Source organism: Sinohyriopsis cumingii, chromosome 4 (assembly GCF_028554795.1).
Source record: "Sinohyriopsis cumingii isolate HCF-2022 chromosome 4, ASM2855479v2, whole genome shotgun sequence".
Taxonomy (NCBI): Eukaryota; Metazoa; Mollusca; class Bivalvia; order Unionida; family Unionidae; genus Sinohyriopsis; species Sinohyriopsis cumingii.
The window spans coordinates 98,205,211-98,226,469 of NC_142964.1; the positions used below are offsets into that span (position 1 = coordinate 98,205,211).

Sequence of the window (21,259 nt, forward strand, 5' to 3'; positions counted from 1 at the left end):
ACACCGAAGCGCCACCTAATGATAAACCCTTGACATTTTTTAAAATTACGTTTTCTTTTGACCCCATATGGACTCAACATGTTAAACCTATGGACATTTAAACATTGCATTTCTCTTAGGCGCTCATAACCAACAAAGATGGTGTCATGCTGTTAATTCCCCATTGTATCCCAAGTGTCGAAAAAATGGCTACCTAATGTTACATTCCCCTTATTGCCCTTTAATCCGCACTCCCTTTTTAACAAGGATGTCAGTTTGCGACTATTTCGCTCCACCATGTTACACCAGTGCCTTTCCCAATGACATGTCGATGCAACAGACCCGGGCTGGTATCGAACTCTGGATCCTTGGATTACGAGTTCGACTACGGATTACCAGTTTATGCCGATCTATGATATGTGCTTGCCAATCTATGCCGGATATCAGCGAATGGAAACAACCTGTAATAAAAGTGGTCAGTCTTTACAAGAAGGTACCTGAGACAGAATTCAGTGCAGAATAAATAAAGGAAATTGCGTTTTGTGTATATGTCCTGATTGTCATTAATGAGATTTTAAAAAGGTGAACACAATTTTTTATAAGGTTAATAATATTTCAGTTATGTGTAAAATAGTGAATGCACCCTCATAAAATTATAAATCCAATCCCGCGACCAAGTGAAAAGTAACAGAAAACTTATGATTCGATGATTCTGATTGGCCAAGATGGGCACTGCTGTTTGCCGTTGTTGCATTAGCCCTTACATGTGTAACCACGGAAGAGTTGAATTAAACATCCGAGTACCAGCTGATCAATCAATTGCATGTTTTATTTATATTAATGTTTGGTAATGAATAATACTATTATTTATTAAGATTCTTTGTTATAACATTTTTGCGACAGTTTTTGATCCACAAATTACACAAAAGATGAATACTAATTTAAATAGCAACTTCCGGTTGTCAATACCGTGACGTCAGACGGAAAGAGAGGAAGAAAAGGAGAGCTGTGTTTCAATTTTCGAAATACAATGACAGACAGCATATGGTGAGGTGGTATTCCCTCAGAATTGAAAGGGCCACTAAAGTGACGTTAGAACTCAATTTGTAGTCACAGAAATTCCTATTTTGAGGGCCAATATGAATGGCCTATCGTTTAGCGAGCTGTGTTGTCTGTTTTGTTGTCCGCCATGCCCCTCAAGGATCGCGGCAAAGCTCGCCTTCCTGCCCCCGGAGCCAACCTATTCCCTAATTCAAGATGATACAGGGTCCCGTTATAGTCTACACTTGACGGAAAAAGCCGAATGGCAATATACACAGCGTGAACTGGATTGTATAGAAGTTTTCATGACACGGACATCCAGAGGGAACAGAAACGCTTGCATGTTTGTTCGATGTTCACCAAATGCCCAATACACAATTCTCTTTAGCCATGGCAATGCTGTTGATCTTGGACAGATGAGCAGCTTTTACATTGGGCTTGGTTCACGGATAAATTGCAATATTTTCAGTTTTGATTATTCTGGATATGGATGCAGTTCAGGGAAGCCGTCTGAAAAAAATTTATATTCAGACATTGATGCTGCTTGGCAGGCCTTACGTACACGATATGGAATCAGTCCGCAGAATATTATACTTTATGGACAAAGTATAGGAACAGTCCCGACCATAGATCTAGCATCAAGATATGAAGTTGGAGCTGTCATCTTGCATTCACCACTCATGTCAGGAATGCGTGTTGCTTTTCCTGAAACAAAAAGAACCTGGTTCTTTGATGCTTTTCCTAGGTAATAGGCTAATAATAGAATGATGTTACCAGTTTATTTAGCTGATGACATCTCATTTAATTTTGACCTTTCCAGTTTTATTTAGTCCTTTGCATTTAGATCCACAGTATTGCACAAAGGGGATTTTCAGATTCTATTCTTAAAACACAAATGACTATTTACACATTGATGTTTAAGGTTTGAAACAATAGTTGGTGTATTTTCATCATTAAATGGTAGTCTTAACTTTTGAAAATCGGTACTAATAGCTTGGTTCAAGAAATGGTTAATGGTCAGTCAGTCTTTTTGTTGGCCCAATTGATGTAAACACTGTCTACAATAAATTTGCCTTGGGCTACAACACAGCACTGTCAGAACTAGTCTAAATACTTTGCTATGGTGAGTATTTCAAAAGTCATAAGCTACTGTCATTGTTTTGTCTAAAATAAAGTCACCGGGTGATGATGTTTTTACTCTCCTAACAGAACAAGATGAAGTTTACATTTTTAAAGCAGCTTTTTTGTTCATTTTGCCTGGTATATTGACCAGTGTTAAAGAGTGTTTGTAATATACACAGGGTCTCATAACTGCTTACAGTTGACCAACATTATACATGGTTTGAATGCACTGGATGGAATACTGTCGACTTATTGGTTGACAGAAAATTAGGTTCTCAATAGGCGTAGTATGTTATTTTCAGTCAACCAATGCAGGGTAAGTATGCCATTCAACTTGTTATGCTTACATATTAGCAGGGATGATCATGGCCATTTTGAGTAGTAGTGGGGAAAATGGTCTAGCATTCCTTAAACGTTTGATGGTAGGTCAAACTTCGTCAGTGTTTCCCTTTACCCTCATTTGCGCTTCAGAGACCCCCAAATTTTTAATTTGACCCGTAGTTCTGATTCCAAAGTTTGCTTTTTACTCAGCCTGATCCCCAGTTTTGACCCTAAGGAGAGTTTTGACTCTCAGTCTTGCACCCCTAGGGGATACACTGCTTCGTGTAGGCATACAAAGTTGAATGTCTGAGCTAAATATCTGTAACAAATTTATTTCGCTGTGCAAAGTGTTGGTTGAGATAGCATTGTTAGGTCACATGAAATGAGAAATAAGTATCCTACCTTGTAGTGTTATGTAGTACATGTATGGCCTGTCTACAGATTGTAAGCAGCAATATGAGCCCCAGTGGCGATACATTGGTTTTCAAATTCAAATTCAGAAATATTACAAATATTGTTGTAATTTTGAATTTAAAGTTATCCTAAAAAAAGATAAAAAAAAGTTGGTACTTTGGCAGAAATTATGCTGACTGTTAAAGGAGCTTCAGCCAACAAAATAGAATCAAGAATAAGCTGAAAAAACAGGATGTTGGTTAAAAGGCTGTCTGACCAAGTGATGATGAAAGCAGCAAGTCACTGAAATGAGAAATCACCACCAAAGTAGTTAATTTATTATTGGCAAGCCTTGGGAAAAATGAAATCGAATTGAATCGTATGTATGTTCAGCCTATGCCACATTTACACTTGTGAATTATTGTTATATCCTTTGTCTCTAGTTCCAAACAGTATGAAAACTCCTAAGTATTACACTCTGCAGCATAATGAAGACATACCAGATATGTTCCCCATAAATGATATTAATACTTTACTGACTATTTAATAACCACTTTTATGTGAAGTTTTGCTGTTGTTTCACATCTTGTCTACTGGTATTGAATATGAGGTCTACACTTCCATTTTGTCATGCAAATCCAGACTAAAGCAATAACCACCAATCAGAACTGCCTGTAGCTCGTTCACTGCGTGATACACCAGAAGTACTGGCATCCAAATTTAATAGATACAAAGCAACAAGGAAGCCGTGCTCAGAACAGGCTATTAAATGATCGGTAAAGTACTTGGAGAATAAATTTGGAATGTCTCCTTTTGTACGAATGTGCCAAAGGGATACCAATAAAAATTTGAAAAAAAACCCGGGGGAGGGGCAAATTCCACATGACACAGGTTTTAGTCACCTTGTTAATTTGTAGAATGGGAGTTTGTGTTTTTAATAATTTCCTCACCCACTCACAGAAATGAATGTGTCTGCAGCATTTTTTTTGCATCTGCAGAAGGTACAGTGTGAAGGATTCAGTTGTTAGTAATTACCACTTTCAGACGCAAACTTTTTATAGATATGATTGTCTTTGTATGAGGAAGTTGTTCTATTTATTCTGTTGTGAGGAAAATATCGTAACACCTTCCAGGTTAAAGTAAAGACATGAAATTGGTAATCGTATGTTTTAGAAACATTCCTGGAGTGCAGAACAAAGGGTGTGGTGACCAAGATGAGCCCTATCAATTAGAGCTGTCAGAAATGTCATAAAGGGTTTTAAAAACTCACTGACACCTAACAGGTAGTGTACTTTATTATCTTGTCAGGGATGAAAATGGCATATGAATAGACAAAAGTCTATATTTGTCTGTGATCTGCATATTGGAAATATGAAGTTGATATTTGTATTGATAAGAAGATCTTATAGTGGGCTTTGTATCTTGAATCATATTGATAATCAACACAGGTGTATCGTTTCACCACTTGTGATAATGTAGTGTTTAGAGATATGGACAGTTGTCTCATGGTCACTTGGCAGTATCAGTTAGGAAGATGCTTGAACTATTATGCTGCTGTTACTTCCCTTTACACTTTGCATATATTGAGGTGATGCAGCAAAGAGATCACAAACGGCTAACTAAATTCAAGTCGACCATAGTATTAATGTTTGGACAGATTTAAATTGTTTTAAGATCAGTAAATTGCACTTGATCCTATTAATGATCTGTATAGGATGAAAGATTCAAACAATGAAAATGATATGCTTTGCAGCTTGTTTGTGAGGAAGATTCCCTTGCCTGTGCCTATATGACCATGTGAGATCACCCTGTTTTAAGTCTGGTAGTATTTGTGTGATATAAGGAAATGGTTTTAGGCAACCCACGAAAATTGTAGCCATGAGTAGCTCACAGTTTGTTATGACAGCTTGCTAGGCAAAGAATGCCAACAACAAGGTGGGGATGGGGCGAGGATGGTGACAACTGTCAACACTGAATATATATAATAGGTTCAGGTAAACACAAAAAATCCTGACAAATTTCAGAGATGTCAGAAACGCTTAATTACACATATTTGGATGCCAATTTTTGATCTAGGATGCAGAAAATCAATGAGGCAGGAGTCCTCCGTATGCATGTAATAGGTGTGCAGCAAAATTCAAAGACTTGCCAGTCCTGCTTCAGCCGCCTGCTTTGTGTTAAAATGTGTCGATCAGTTAGCTGTGCTGATATTTACAATGACAGAATTCAATGACTGAAAGACCCCTTGATGTACATAAATGTTGCCATTTTATAAGAGTACATAAAAAAGAACATGATGCAATAGCTGGGCGGCAAGTTCAAAGGCTTTGACTGGCAGCCGGATGCGAAAATATACTGATATCTAACGTGATTGAATTCAGAGTCAGAAAGACAAAGAGATGTACGTGTGGTCATTTATAAAAGTACATCAAATAAACAACTTTAGCTTTCGTTATTGTGTTCATTTCCGAATGTATCGGAATAAGTAGTGCACGAGAATCAAGACATGTTGAGACTTAAGACAAAATGCCATTTGTAAATTTGGATAAGTATTTTGAGGTTAAATGGCAAACTTACGAAGATTGTAACGAGATTCAGGAGAGTGCTAAAGCTGCAAGAATTGATAGTTCGGATAGGACAGAAGCCAAGTGTAAGAAAATATGTGATGCCTAGCTTAGTGTTTGGAATAAGTCCTTACTTTGGTTGACAAAATTTAGTATCATTGATGGACGAACAAGAGCTATTTAATAGGTACATTGACTGACCATACTTTTTTAAATGACCCTCGCCTTAGCCCGGTTAGTTCTAGTGTTTTAGCGAAATGTATTCATCAATAGATCAGTAGCTAGGCCTAGTTTTGATATCAATTACGTTGACAAACAAACTCTTGCCCATTCACAAGCATATGTTTTGATAGCTGATTGACCATTAACCCTTTTGTGAGTAAGTTAGCAGCTATCAATTTCCTGCATGATATCCTTTGATGATAAAACATACAAACATGTGTTTTAAGATCAGAATCGGTGATCTGGATATATATTAACTGCCTTTAGTACACTGTTTCATCATAAAATTAGTTTGAAACTGTAAGTGAACCAGTAGGCCTAAGGGGAAATAATGGTGGACTTTGTTAAGTCTGGGATGTACCAGTTTATTAGATTGTCTGTTTTCGTAAATCATCAGGCAGATATTTTCAGAAAAACATACAAATCATCGAAAACAAAGACAGGGTATTATTTTATTAAAGATTTGACTTTAAATTGCAAATTATGTAGGTCAGGAATGTATAGACAATGTTATGTTGTGGAATTCGCAAGATGCGCTTTAAGGTCTAAGCTGTTTTCCGACTTACACATATTTACAAAAATATGAGGGAAAAACAGCAAATCAGATACTATTTAACCATTGCGTAAAGTTACTACAAGGACGTAGACAAATAAATAAATCATAAATTTGCAATCCTGTCAATGGACTGTTGTAATGAAGCTATATTAAAGTGAGTGATTACATTACGTAAACCTCTCCATCTAAAACTAGATGCACTCACGTCTGTGTTGATTCTGTAGGAAAGAAGGGACTGTAACTTTTGATGGTGGGGCTCCTATTTTTACCAAAATGGGAGTCCTGGACTCCTAGTTTTAAAATCCTGGCGAGATCTCTGAAATTTGTTTTTGTTTTAATAATAATAAATACCATAATAATTGCAGTTTTTATAAAAACATTATATCTAACCTATAAATCAGCCACTGCAAGCTTGCGTGTATGTCCGCCCACATAATGTTCGCCTAAAGCCAAGAAGTACCATTAGTCGATGGCTTGAATGGGGTCATAAATCTTGGCTGGTGGTCTATTAACAATCAGCTGTAGCAGATCACACAAGGTGGAATTGTCTAGAGCCAATCTTTGTTTTGTTTTAATTCTGTTCACAAAACTGAACCCTTGCTCACACAGTGCAGTTGAGACAGCAACACAAGCTGTGTCTTCTAGAAACTTTTAATTATTTATATTTTTAAAAATAGCTATATTAAATATCAATGTAAATAATAATTAATGAACCAAGCAAGGATACCCAACGAAGTGGGTTAAGATAGAAAGAATGGGAACACAAAATAGAAAAGAATGAACTTAAACAAAGCATGTGGAATCTAACACAGCACGTGATACTCATGTGATGTATGAGTGGGACAGGGTGCTTGCTGCTGATGCAGTCGACTCTTATCAATCCAGACTGATCCAAATGTTGCAGAGTTACTTCGGTACAGATGCACAGTTGACAATACGCTGAAAGGGGTGGGATGTATGCACCGAATATGCCTTTATGCATGCCTAACGTCCACACATGGCACGCATTCAAGACGTATAAGTACATTATTATTGTTATTATAATTCTGTGTTCTCAGCAATCATAACTGGAGTCCAAACTGAAAATGCTAGTTAGGGGCTAACCGGAAATCGCCTTGGACATTCGCCTCGGCCGAATATCCCGTTTTTCGGTACTATTCGGAAGTATTCGCCTTGGCAAATAATACGTGCACAGATGGTTACAAGTAAAATAAATAATTCATTAAATATCGAACTTTTATAAAAAAAAAAGTTTTTTAATACATAATTTAGTTAAAAATAAATTATAATTACACAAACAGTTAACATTCCATTGGACTTCATGAATCATGATTGATGATAATTTATTTAACTCAATTTCCTTTAGTAATTTCACTACCATTCCCCAGGTGGCGTAACTTTTCTGCTTCCGGTAAATATTTGAGTGTAGAGACGCCATTTGTAAAAAAAAATCTTAACAAAATTTAATTATTACATATTCAAAATAAAATTAATAAATAATAAATATATATATATTAAAATACTCATCGAAAAATGTCTACTCCGAAATTAAGTAGCAAGATTTGGAACTTTTTCACTATAAATGCTGTGGGCGAATCGAAGGCAAATTGTGATGTCTGCAAGGAAAGGCTAACACGAGGCAGCAAAAATGCTCGTTCGTATAGAACTTCAGTAAGAGTTTAACGTTTTTTTTTCTGAGTTTATCGTGGTATAATTTGTCAGTTGCCGATTCACACAGCAAATAACGCCCGAAGGGCGTTATGTAAGCTGTGTGATTCAACAACTGACAGTTTATACCACGATAAACTCAGAAAAAACAACGTTAAACTCTTATAATTGAAATTTCAATTATTTGTTATGTTATTTTGGTTGCATCATTAAAAAATAGAAATCTTAATTGAGCATAGTAATATATGTTTGGGTGTTTTCTGTTATGTAGCTATATGTAGCACTTGATATTGTCCTGCTTGATCGTAGTAAGGTCATCATAATACCAGTCCTTCAACTAATGGAAGCCAGATTTATTCAAATTTTTTATTTAAAAAATGTAAGAATGTTGTTTTCCTTTAATGCTTACTTCGTGTCTGCCTTCACTGGCAGTGTTTATCTTATGCTGTACACGTGACTCTATTTATAGAAGTTGAAAAGTAATTCTCCTTACAGTTCATACAGAAATGAATGCAATTCATTTTGATCACGTAACATTCTGGCCAATGGAAATGTTACTTTCCTGTACCAGCTACTGCCATTGCAATTATGCTCTAATAAATCACCTTTGATCCTTCCATCACTCTGAGTATGAAGAATACACCAGATCCACAGGGAGCCACAAAAGAAAGAGAGATGATGAAGAAGATTTAAGTTTAAGCTTCGCGTATGATAATGAAACAAACGGTACTCTCCAGAGTCGCACCTACTACTCGGTTCATGCCTGGATCTGGCAAATAGTATATCCACATACTCGGATTCGGTACTCGGTGAAAATTATCTACTCGGTTAGGCCCTAATCTAGTCATATTGATTGCCAGTAAATTAAAAAAAAAATTAAGTAGATAGAAAATCATAATTTTTTGTGAAGAGTATCGCCATTTGATAGTCTACTTGTTATTTTCTGAGCTTGCAAAATACATTTTTCCACTCACAAATTGTGAGCTTGTGAGTTGGATTTTTGAGAGTTTGTTTTAGGTTGAAGCCTATGTCTGGGCATAAACATATGAAGGCTTCCTCTTAAAACACATTGTCGTGTTTTCCAGTAGTTATTATCAGCCAGTTGGCAACCATCATTATTTTAAATACAGTTGTAATATATCACCATATACAGACTTTTGTTTTGGGCCTGTAAATTAACTATTCATCCTTTAATGGTGTGGACCTCTCGCAACCCTCCACCTGTGAATAAGATGGCTAGATTTGAGAGGACCCCCTTGTGCCTAAAGATTTAAGAGCTTTTATGTGTTTATGTATTCCCCCATAGTCTGTTGTAGCATGTTTTGTTGAGAGAAAAAAATCTAAAATCTGAAAGAATTTTGGTAAAAATTCGTATAATTTGGAATTCATGTTCTGCCTGCACCTAACCCTAAAAAGGCTTATAATCTCTATCTGGTTTATGACCCTTTTACTTTAACTAGTGATCCTTGCCAAGGCATCTGTGGGTGTCCAATGTATGCTATATTATATTGTATAGTATCCCATTGTTTCTTTATTTTTGTATGGACAGGCTTGAAAGGTGAAATTCTAATTAGCTGACTTTATTTATATAGAGCCCTATGGAATAAAAATAAATTCGGCTAGGGGGCCTGGGACCCACATGTGGTGGCAGGTGGATCCTCTGTCCACTCGCTTCCACCATAGAAGTTGGTCCCTTCTTACCCATACCATGATTTCCCTTTCTTTATCTTCTGATATGTTTAAAATAATGAAAATTGAACATAAAAACAAAATCAAACAAAAATAAAGTAGGGTCTTTTGTGTTGCATATAGTTACACTGTCTTATAGTTACTCCGTTTATTTACCCACGTGTCATGATGTTCTTGTATTTTGTCTGTCCCTTTGGGGAGCTCAGGTGTGATTATTTGTCAAAGATCTAAAAGTTGATTTTTACTTTCATAAAAAGCGTATGTCAACATTTATCCTTGAAACCTCTGCAAAAATATACATGTCTCACAATTGCTGACTTAAAAATTGAAAGATTACCCTTTTCTGCCAAGTTTCCCTATGAAACGTTTGGGCTTTTTCCAAAAGAAGTATTTTGGTTCCTGTGTCCTATATGATATTTTCTGCATGACTTCAGAAACAATACACTTAAGTTACCATTTTTATGTCATTGCCAAATAATTTCTTTTACCTTGTAATATTTGGATATGGGTTTGAAAGAATTTTTTATGTACTTGTAATTTAGGACATAAATGCACCTATTGTTTGTTTCTGACACTAGGCTAACTCCTTTAAATATTATCTTTCTATAATATAAATGCCCATGTATGGAATCATTCCTGCAACTTCAGGGGACCTAATATCAATTTATGATTTAGATAAGATTTATAGACTGCAACTGTACAGCAATGTTATTAGATGATAAAAGAAAATCTTTTTGAATACGGAACAATAAAGTTATCCAAGCTTTGAAAATATTTTTTTTAATATAATAAGATGCTTATATAGCCAGTTGTTTATTTGTCTGTTTGTTTCTACTATCAGCAGGTTGTTAAATTCTATAGATAACTTTGGAAAATTGTCATAAATATTTTCTTCCTTTTTTCTCACAAGTTTGACAATATATGTTTTTTTTAAATTTAACTGTGCTATTTTTAATATTTTTTTAAATTTCCTGGTCATACTATTCCTTATATGTAAAATTTAGCGTCATTTTTTATTTGCACCATTGTAGCAACCTGATAGAGACAGGGAACTTTTAAATTCATGCAGATCTTAGGATTTTAAAATTATAAATGATTGTATTGGCCTGTACATGACCAGGTGCAGGATGTAATTTACCTTTCATCCTTTAGAGGGATAGGTTTGGCAAATGTTTGTTTGAAAGCTGATCATGCACTATAATTGTTATAAAAAAGGGAAGTAAATCTTTAAATCCGCTGGTGTTCACGGGCTTTAGTTTTTTCCACCTTTTAGAGATCAAGCAGTTTCTTTCAGCATTAATGAAATCCCAAGTTAGGTAATTTATGAGTTATGAAAAGAAAATGTTTCCATGTCCATTTGCATCAATTTACATGAAAGGAGACAGATTGACCTATAATAAAATAAACCTGAATAAAATGGTTGATAATTATGGAAAACTTGGGGTGGGTGGTATGGTATGAATTATCATAAATTTATTGCCAAGTTACAGAAGCAGAAACCAAACATAATAGGTAATGATCATGTAACCTTATTTAGTGATCTGGTTTTGTTTAATTAGATGTTACTTGGTGTGACCTAATAGGGAAAATTGATATATTTTTATAATAATATTCTTATATAAGCTGTACATGTTTTCCCTCTAGCTTTTGATCATTGTATCTAGTTCCACTTTTGAAAGTCAAGAATAGTTAATCTTATATGCCCAAATTTACAACATACAGATGTGGTGAAACATTGTAATGTAGAGCATTGCTGAGAAATGCATTAAACAGACTGTATTTACCATCCCAGAATAGCTGTTTTTAAACTGCATCCTGACTTACACTTGGATCTGTAAGTAAAAACATCTGCAACTTACACAAGAGAATAACAAATTAATTCATCTTAATTGGCTGATAAAATTGGGGGAAGGAAGGGGAGCATATTATCTAGATCCTTTGAAACAGAGTATGTATATCAGTTGCTTTAGGATGCAGACAACTAATTAATTTTTCATCGACCATAATGTTAATGTTTGGCCAAATTACTATGTTTTTTGGTAAGACAGGCAAATTATGCTTACATATTAGGGGTGAAACTATACATTTTTTTATACAGGCATCAACTTGATGTGGTTTTTTATCAGTAGGTATATCTTTGGTCAGGTGGTTCTATTCTATTTGTGCAATAATAATAATAATTAATAATAATAATACTTACCATATGTTCCCTAATTAGTGCCCCCTCCCCCATTTTAAGAACAGAAAATTTGAAAGATGCAGTATAAGACCTGTACTTTTCAATACCTGTTTTAGATCCATGATTAGAAGCAAAATGCTGCAGCTGTCTCAATTGATCACACGTTTACCAGGGTACAGAAATTTTGTCAAAATCCAGTTGTCCATGGACAAGTAAATCAAAAAGTTTACTTGTCCATATAAAAGACCCATTCATCCATATTTTCATAGTTGAAAAGAATAGTGGAAGACAGAACTGTTAAAATGTTTGCTTTTGTTAAGTTATGCCTTTTAAATATTTAAATGAATTCAGTAATGATCTGTAAAATATAATGGATATTTCAGCTGTTTTTTTTTTGTTTTTTTAAGGTCATGGTCTACAAATCTAACAAGAATGCATACTTGGTCTATAACTGCCGAATCAGTACTTGCATCTGAAAAAATGGATATGAATTTAGCTCTAAATATTTTATCCTTGGCATTTCTTATTAGGACGTCAGATAAACTGTTGATGAAATCTCTGCATGCATTTCTGTTGATGTGATCATTTCCAAGTTCATCTCTACTTTTTATTTGAACCTCACAGAGAAATTGATAGTCTGTAAAAGATTTTCTCTACTTTGCAATACCGGTAATAATAATAGTAATAATAAAGATTTCTTTTTTGGGGGTGACTCAATTTGTTACAAATGAGAAACTAATCTACCTTGAGGCTGTCTGTTATTTACATGTAAGATACAAGCTTGTAATAAAATGTACACACACACGCATACACAGTATATAAACAACTATTCATATAAATGCTACCTTGCTTCAGAAATGAAAATAAAGTATAGGAGGTGGGTGGTGTAGAACCATTTTTCTAAATGATTTCATTATCTAATACACTTATTATGGAAGGAAGATCTTCTTGGAGCTGATTTAATATAATGTAATATTATTCCAAACAAGTACACCTGAAAACTGAAAGCTGTTTTTGAATAGCTCCTTTTCTGGCTTGTGTACTTTGAAATTTCGCCCTTTTAATGATCTTAGATAATGCCAGTGGAGTCTCTTTCATGGAAAATGGTGTTTAGGTAAGTGGGGGCAGTTTTTGTAAAAACCTTATACAGCTGTACATCATTGTGACCTTTCTCAAAAATATTCTTTCATGTATTGGTTATACTTTGAATGTAAGCATTGCAGCTATGGCATATGCTATGTCAAACAGCTTCTTGTAATGCATGTATTAATCACTCTGCATATTTGTTAATCACTCTGTCTAAATCATCCACAACTTTTTCTCATCGATCCCTGGCTGAGTCATACCAAAGACTTACAAAAATGGTACTAACAGCTACCTCGCTTGGCGCTCAGCATTAAGAAGTTAGTGTTAGGACTGGTCGGCCTGGTGTCAGGATAATGTGACTGGGTGGGACATCATGCTACATGTCTTTGGCATCATGCCCCTGTGCTAGACATCACTATAAACTGTCACACTGCAGACATCGTAGCAATATGACTGATTTTTTTTTAAAGCTATGTTTAAAAAAAATCCAAATCACACACTTTTTCTCATATTTGGCTTTTTCATTATCAAATTTTAACTGATGTGTTTTATGCTTTGCACTCGTTTAGTGTGTTAACAGTGTCTTTCCATGTGATAACCTGTCCTGCAAACAGTGCACCGATTTTTGTCTTTAGGTGATAGATATTACTTATTTAACATTACGAGATATGATTGTTCGATCCTCATTTGTCTTGAGCCAAGGAACAACCGCTCCGGTGGCCTAGTGGTTAGAGCGTCCGCCTCGGATGTGGGAGGTCATGGGTTCTATCCCCGGCCGAGTCATACCAAAGACTTACAAAAATGGTACTAACAGCTGCCTCGCTTGGCGCTCTGCATTAACAGGTTAGTGTTAGGGCTGTTCGGCCTGGTGTCAGGACAATGTGACTGGGTGGGACATCATGCTACATGTCTGTGGCATGATGCCCCAGTGCTAGACATCACTATAAACTGTCACACTGCAAACATCGTAGCAATATGACTGAAATTTTTTTAAAGCTACGTTAAAAATCCAAATCACACACACACACACACTTGAGCTAAGGATACTCCTGTAGCCAAGAATCTCTGAACTCGTTTTCTTTTTTATTGTATTCCCTGTCATGGTAAAGTTTAGTTATAGCCTGTTTTGTTTAATTTTCAACTTTTCACCATTAGGCCCAAGCTTTGTAAGAAATGATTTATCCAGATGCAACCTTGGAAAAATTAATTGTAGTTGTGCATAGTGGTTTTAAGGAGTCAAGTGATTGGTTTGAAGCAACAAATTCCTTGGGGAATCTTTATCCTTCAGCCAATGAAATGTGTTAATATTTTTATATAGGTTATAAATTACTAAAGTCACTGGGACACACATATTGTTAAACATGATGCAGTAGCTGGGTGTCAAGTTCAAAGACTTGCCAGTACTAATCAACGAGCTGCCAAGTGGGAAAATGTATTACCAGTTGATCATTTTCACTCTGAAGATATTTGCAATGACTGAATTCAGTGGCAGCAAGATCTCCAGATGTACATGTGGTCATTATAAGAATACATCTAAAGAACAACTTTAATTATTGTGCTCTAATAAACACCTGTCATTCGGAAAATGTAATGCCTCTGGGGCATGCAGAAGGTGCCAGACTATCCTTTTTTTAGAGCACTGAAGGCATACTTTTATGTTTCATATTTTACTTGCAAAAACAATAATAAAAAAAAATTTGGTTGGAATAAACAAAAAAACGTGCAGAACTTAATAGAGTATGAACGATTTCGGGACATTTTTGGTTTGTGTATGCAGAGCCATTTGAGCTGCTTGATGGGCACAGGGGAAGCCTTCAGTTTGTATCTAGCTGATGCATTTTTCATGCCATGTTATATTTATGGATGATTTGAATGGATGGCATGGCATGTGTTACACCAGGGGCCCCGAGTGGTCTAAAGTGCTCTCGGTTATGGATCACTGCCATTTCACCTCTGTCTGCAGCGGTTTGAGTCTCGGATTCACCCAATGTGGGTATGTGAGAAAGATTGCCAGTAGCTTCTCATGGGTCGGTGGTTCTTTCCATGGTTTTCCCAGCTTCTTCTTCCACCATTAATACTGGCCACCATGTATAGCCTATCGTGTGCTGAAAAATGGCGTTAAACCCCACAACAACAACAACGACTTGTGTTGCACCAGCTTGACTGTTATATCATATAATGGGCAATGTAATTAATTACTTGTATTAGGGTGAAGTGCACTTTTTTTTCTCTCACTTCCTTGAAGCATGCACTTACAGGTTGGTTGTATTATGTGTGTTGTTTTAATTAGTGACCTATACAACAATAATCATCATTTCCTAGTCCTGCTGTACTGCCAAACAGTAGAAGTAAAGCATATTTGTTGAAAGGATATGAAGGCCCAGAAGATTGGATGAGCTGTTGGTAAATACTATATGTAGCTTGTCCAAATACAACTTCATTCCTTGGAGAACCTTTTTAATCATTCCAGTATGAAGAAGAGTCATGTGATGGATGCAACAGATTATGTCAAGTAAAAAAAAAAAACAGTTAAAGGGTTACAGCAGCTTATGTTGAGTCGAGGAAGTCTCAAGTAAACATTTAAATAATCTGTCTTCTCGGGGTTAAGAAGTGGGCCTCAGAAAAAGCAAAGAAAATGTAAATTTAAAAAATAATACCCTGAAAATTTGAACAAAAAATGATGAATGCTCTACCCTAAGCCTACAAAACTGCATTTTTAGACATGGTTATTTGTTAGGCTAGCCTACTAATCAAGAAAGCGTGCACATTTCTTAGCACTTACAGTATTTGTTTTTAATTATTTATTCATTTTAACTTTATTTTCATTTTATTTAGAAACTAAATCTAAGCATGATTTATCAAATATTTAATTAATGTAATATACACCATGGAGATAACTGGTTTGTGTCTTGGACTGCAAAAGAAATGTCAAGCTTTTCACACAAAAACTAAAAGAAATGCTAAAAAAAATTAAAATTGAATTTCACTTTTAAACCTGCTTCTGTGATTGGGATTTCTTTGTTTTCTTGCCAACCAATTTACTTGACTGTGTTAAGAAGATGAAGGATCACAGAAGTGCGCGATTTCTGTCACTTGGGTGAGAAAAAGAGGAATTCGGTTGGTTTATAGAGGTGCTCTGCTTAGAGAGGTTTGATTATCCATGTATTTGAATGGCATTTGCAACATTCTTATCTATTTTTGGTGCAAGTTGAATAATGTTGACTCTTTGCAAGAGACTCTGAGATAATAGTTGTGATACTTCCCAAATAGAACATTTTGCAAAATATTGAGCAGGGTATATAAAGAATAGATTTCTGTTGAGAAAGGTTAGCATTTGATGATTCCTCAACCATTATTGCAATGTATGTACTTTCAATGAAATTTTTTTTGAAGTTTTAAAAGCTTCAGACTATTGTTTACTTGAGACTTCCTTTGATTTCATGATCAGTTGTGGCTTCCAAAAACACTAAATGGAAATGGGTTGGAGATTTTAAAAAACTTACTGGTTTCTATCAGATTTATGACATTCTTGTATAGAAAACCAAAATGTTAGGTTTTGTCAGTGATAAAAGGAACAAATTATATAAAATGAAGATGCATATAAACTTTTTAGTGAACAGCATTTCAGCAACATTCAGTTTTCAAGGAACAGAGAGACCTTATTTGTGTATGTGCAAACAAGATTGCATCCATGATACCCCCCCCCCAAAAAAACCCCCAAAATTATCTAATAATATAAACATTGTCCATGTTTAAATAATCATGAGATTAGGAGAATTCAGACAGGAGGTTATTCATTTTCTGGGTTTGAAACTAACAAAATTAGTCTGTTAGTCAGTGACTAGAAGTTTTCACCACAGACTAAAACTGAACAGAGATATTAGTCCAGTATGACTAATAAATGAACAGTATTTAGGAATTTTGGCAATTTGTTTTATTAAGTTTTTTTAGTCCTATTTGATTTATACAGGATTTATTTCTTATTCAACAGAAAGGTGTACGTGTTCTGGTGTCTTCTGAATCTGAAGATAGTGATTGTTTTATCCACTGATTGTAGTTAGTTTATTTAAACTATATATCTCTGAAACCATGATTTGATAGATATTATTATAACTGTATATATAACTAAACAATATGACTGCTTCAGTTGCCTAGTGGTTAGAGCATCCACCTCGGATGCAGGAAGTCGTGGGTTCGATCCCCGGCTGAGTCATACCAAAGACTTACAAAAATGGTACTAACAGCTACCTCGCTTGGTGCTCAGCATTAAGAGGTAGTGTTTGGACTGTTCTGCCTGGTGTCAGGATAATGAAACTGGGTGGGACATCATGCTACATGTCTGCAGCATGATGCCCCAGTGCTAGACATCACTATAAACTGTCACACTGCATACATCATAGTGATATGACTGAAACATTGTTAAAGCTACGTTACAAATCCAAATCACACACACACACACAAATAACTAAACGTGATTTGACAGATATTTAAACCTTTTTAAAAAAACTTGTTCAAATGGTTTAGTGCAACAGAAGATAACATGCATTCTTAAAAACTTTTAGTGTTAAACTTATTTGTAAGAGATATCATTTATTTGTTTGGCTGTTTGTGTTGTCTATTTTCTTTTATAAAAGACATATTAGGAAATGGGTTGACTAGAGGTCTGCATATTTTGAATGCTTATGACATTTGTTTATCAGTACAAAGAGTACTTGATGTCATGATATTAGTCTGACTTTTCCGTGCAGATCTCACTTCCTGGTCAATATAAACAACAATCACCCAGCAGTGATAGCTGTGATTTCAAATTTAAGTGATATCAGGAACAGGAACTCGTCTGACATATTGTGAAATGGGATCAGCTGGGGAAAAATTGTATGGTTAATGTGGTGAAGACAGTCTAAAATGGATCATGCTTAGAAGAGTTTTACTGTATGTATATGCCAGTTCTTGATACACAAAATTTGAAAGATTGTTCAAAATGTTATATGCACATGTGTAACAGCAAAATCATTGTGTATTACATCACTGCTTTTTGCATGTGACTGTGGATACATTGTAGTGTTATGTGTTATTGTTAATCAAGAAAACATATATTCATGGGTTTCTTAATCAAATTTTAAGACGTTTTTTTCAAGAAATAATGTTCAACTTGCATTTAGATTATTTTTATTGTTCTGTCAGTAAAATATTGATGTTATGATTTCTTTGCAAGTGTTTGCAAAAAAAAATTCTGATCTTTTAGAAAGAAATTTTAAGGTCACATCAAAATTTGGATCTAGCTTCAAACTTCACTCTTTTTTGGCTGATCCTTTAGAAAATCAGAATGCCAATAAAGAAATTTTAAGGTCACATCAAAATTTGGATCTAGCTTCAAACTTCACTCTTTTCATGCACAGAAAACACCTTTTACTTAGTTCCCTGCTTCTTTGATCCCATTTGTGAATGAGAAGGATCAACCACTGATTAACAATTATATACGTTAATAATGTTGCTTGTACTGTATAATGATGTTTAAAATTGTTAGATTGGTCATTTGACATGAGTTGACTTGACATGCAACCTTTTAACTTTTTTGCTACCTCCTTTATTTCATGCAAGAGACATAATTAACTTGATAGTATGGAGCAGATCTGCTTTGTAACAATACAGCAAATGCTTCTGGAAATTGCTGATCAGAACACAATCTGCACTTATGCATGTATGTTTGTGTGATTTGGATTTTTAGCGTAGCTTTAACAATTTTTCAGTCATATCGCTACTATGTTTGCAGTGTGACAGTTTATAGTGATGTCTAGCACTGGGGCATCATGCCGCAGACATGTAGCATGATGTCCCACCCAGTCACATATTCTGACACCAGGCCAACCGGTCCTAACACTAACCTCTTAATGCTGAGCGCCAAGCGAGGCAGCTGTTAGTACCATTTTTGTAAGTTTTTGAAACGACTCGGCCAGTAATCGAACCCATGACCTCCCGCATCCGAGGTAGACGCTCTAACCACTAGGCCACCAGAGCAGTGCACTTACGCTGTCATGGAAACGCTTGTTGGCATCATATTGACAGTCAATTGATACTTTTCTCATTTGAATGCAAGAGGGCATGTCACATTATGATTACACTGAAACCATTTTAGAAGCTTGAATTGAAACAAGAATTTCACCTAACAATAGTTTTGTACATTTTTTTAAATAAAAAATTTAACAATATGTCACAAAATAATTCACAATTTCCCTGCACCAACGTGTTTTCAACAGTGAAATGAGCTATGTTCAGCAGAGATGAATCTTTTTCTTTATTTAAAATTTATGTGAGGATAAATTCATCTTCAATCCACATTATAAGTGGGTTTGAAAGTTATCCAGGCACCCAGAAATGAATGAGTAGTGTTTGTAACTCAGTTCTACCTTGTATCCCAAATTGAATTAATTAGGTATCTGTAGACTTCTTTCCATTGTACTGATTTGAATTCAGTCAGTATTGGAATATTACTGTCACAACTTGACCTTTAGCCATGTGTTTTTAGCAGGTTTGTACAGTGTATACACATGACAGAAAAGTCAGCTGTCTTGAAATTAGGTGGTCTGAACTGCATTTACAATAAATACAATTCCTTACCTGTGGAAATATATTAAAGGACAACTTTTAATTTAAATGAACCTGTTAATATAACTGACATTTTAGGCAGGTAATGAAATTGTTCATCATGAACTGTTTGTTTAATGAGCACAACTCTAACTGGAAACTGCTGGTACTATATTGGTAATGTATTTCTGTTTTTTGTGGTTTGCCAGAATTTATAAGTAACCTTGAACCCCTATAAATTATGCAACAACTTGAACTTGAAGGTGTGTGAATGTTAAAAGTGGCTCATAGAGTGAAACAATTAAGACCAAATTCATACTCCTATTTTTTTTTTATAAATGAGAAATGTCCATCTTATAAGGGGTGGAGAGTTTTTAAAATTAGTGATCATTACATATTTGTCACTGAAGTAGTAAATTTAATTTCATTGCACATTTTACTGGTGTTCCTTCAGAAAGTTTCTTTTATGACACCATAATGTTTGAAACCTATTATTCACTTTATCAAGAATATTTCAAATATAGCTCACTTTAAATCTGCTGTTAAGTCATGCCATTTAAAACAAAAGCAATTAAGAGACAAAGTTCAATGATATTTTATTAGAATGAACTTGTTTTTTTTGGAAATATTTTAAATTCTGAAATTAATACTGAAGATTTATTATTACTTAATATAATTTCTTAGCTTAGTCAAATATATGTTTAATTTGCTAAATTTACTCTGATCCCAAGTCTTGATCACTCAGGATCTCATTCGAAACAAGTTTTATAGACTTTTAAAAGTCATCCTTGTGTAGGACATGCATTTTTATGTTTTGTGTTACAGCTGTTTATGGTGTGTTTTTATATGTACTGTCGATTTTATTTTTGTTGTTTAAAGAGTGTCATTGATTTTAAAAAAGCATTGCCAAGGTCACCTTACAAGCTAATGTAATCTAGGGACAATAAATGCAGTGTAAGATATAAAAGTAAGACATATACATGCAAGCATATATATAGTATGCAGTCTCATTATTGATACATAATTTAGACAAATTCAAATACCCCGTTATATCGTGTGTAGGTGACTATATTATGGTGGGGTTTTTTTGTTAGATTTTAGCTTATATTACAATACATATATTGTGATATGATGCTGTTAAACATGCATTTGAATTGTAAAACATCATTCTTAGTACTATTTACTGGCAGAATAATGATTCCCACTGTTCCCAAACCAGCATAAGCGCTTCTCTTTTATTTGATTGCAATATATTTTTGCAGATTACTGGTTTTCAAGATAAACTTTTAACCCATATAATCTAGACATATCCCCTTTTATTATATATATATATATATATATATATATATATATATATATATATATATATATATATATATATATATATATATATATATATATATATATATATAGGGGGGGGGTGTGTGTGTTATATTTGGCTAGAGGAAAACAAAAAGGTTGTTTATTCCATCTCTACTTGTATCTCCCAATATAACAGTTTTTGCACTTGGAACAATATCTATGATTATCACATTAATTTCCCAAAACATTTTTAGAACTAGTACATTTATCTGTATCCGTTTTATTTTATATATAAATGAATACGTAGCATTGGTTGTTGTTGTAGGGTTTAACAACATTGTTCAGTACAACATGGGCTATACATGACAGCCAGTATTACTGGTGGAGGAAGAACCCTGGGAAACCCCGGGAAGAACTACCGACCCACGAGAAGCTAATGGCAAGCTTTCTCACGTACCCATGTTAGCCGAGCCTCGAACCCATGCAGACAGAGGTGAGATGGCAGTGATCCGGAATGGTGAGCACTTTGGACCACTCTGCCACTCGGGGCCT

At 34.9% G+C, this 21,259-nt stretch overlaps 1 protein-coding gene across 1 annotated transcript in view; it reads left to right on the forward strand.

Annotated features, from left to right (window-relative positions):
- Positions 1–924: 924 nt before the first annotated feature.
- The window catches only part of LOC149801742 (alpha/beta hydrolase domain-containing protein 17B-like), a 32,150-nt gene continuing 11,815 nt past the window's right edge, over positions 925–21,259 (forward strand). Inside the window, exon 1 of the mRNA XM_089956064.1 lies at positions 925–1,765. Coding sequence (XP_089812190.1) covers positions 1,119–1,765 — 647 coding nt within the window. The 5' untranslated portion in view covers positions 925–1,118. The remainder of the gene's footprint in view (positions 1,766–21,259) is intronic.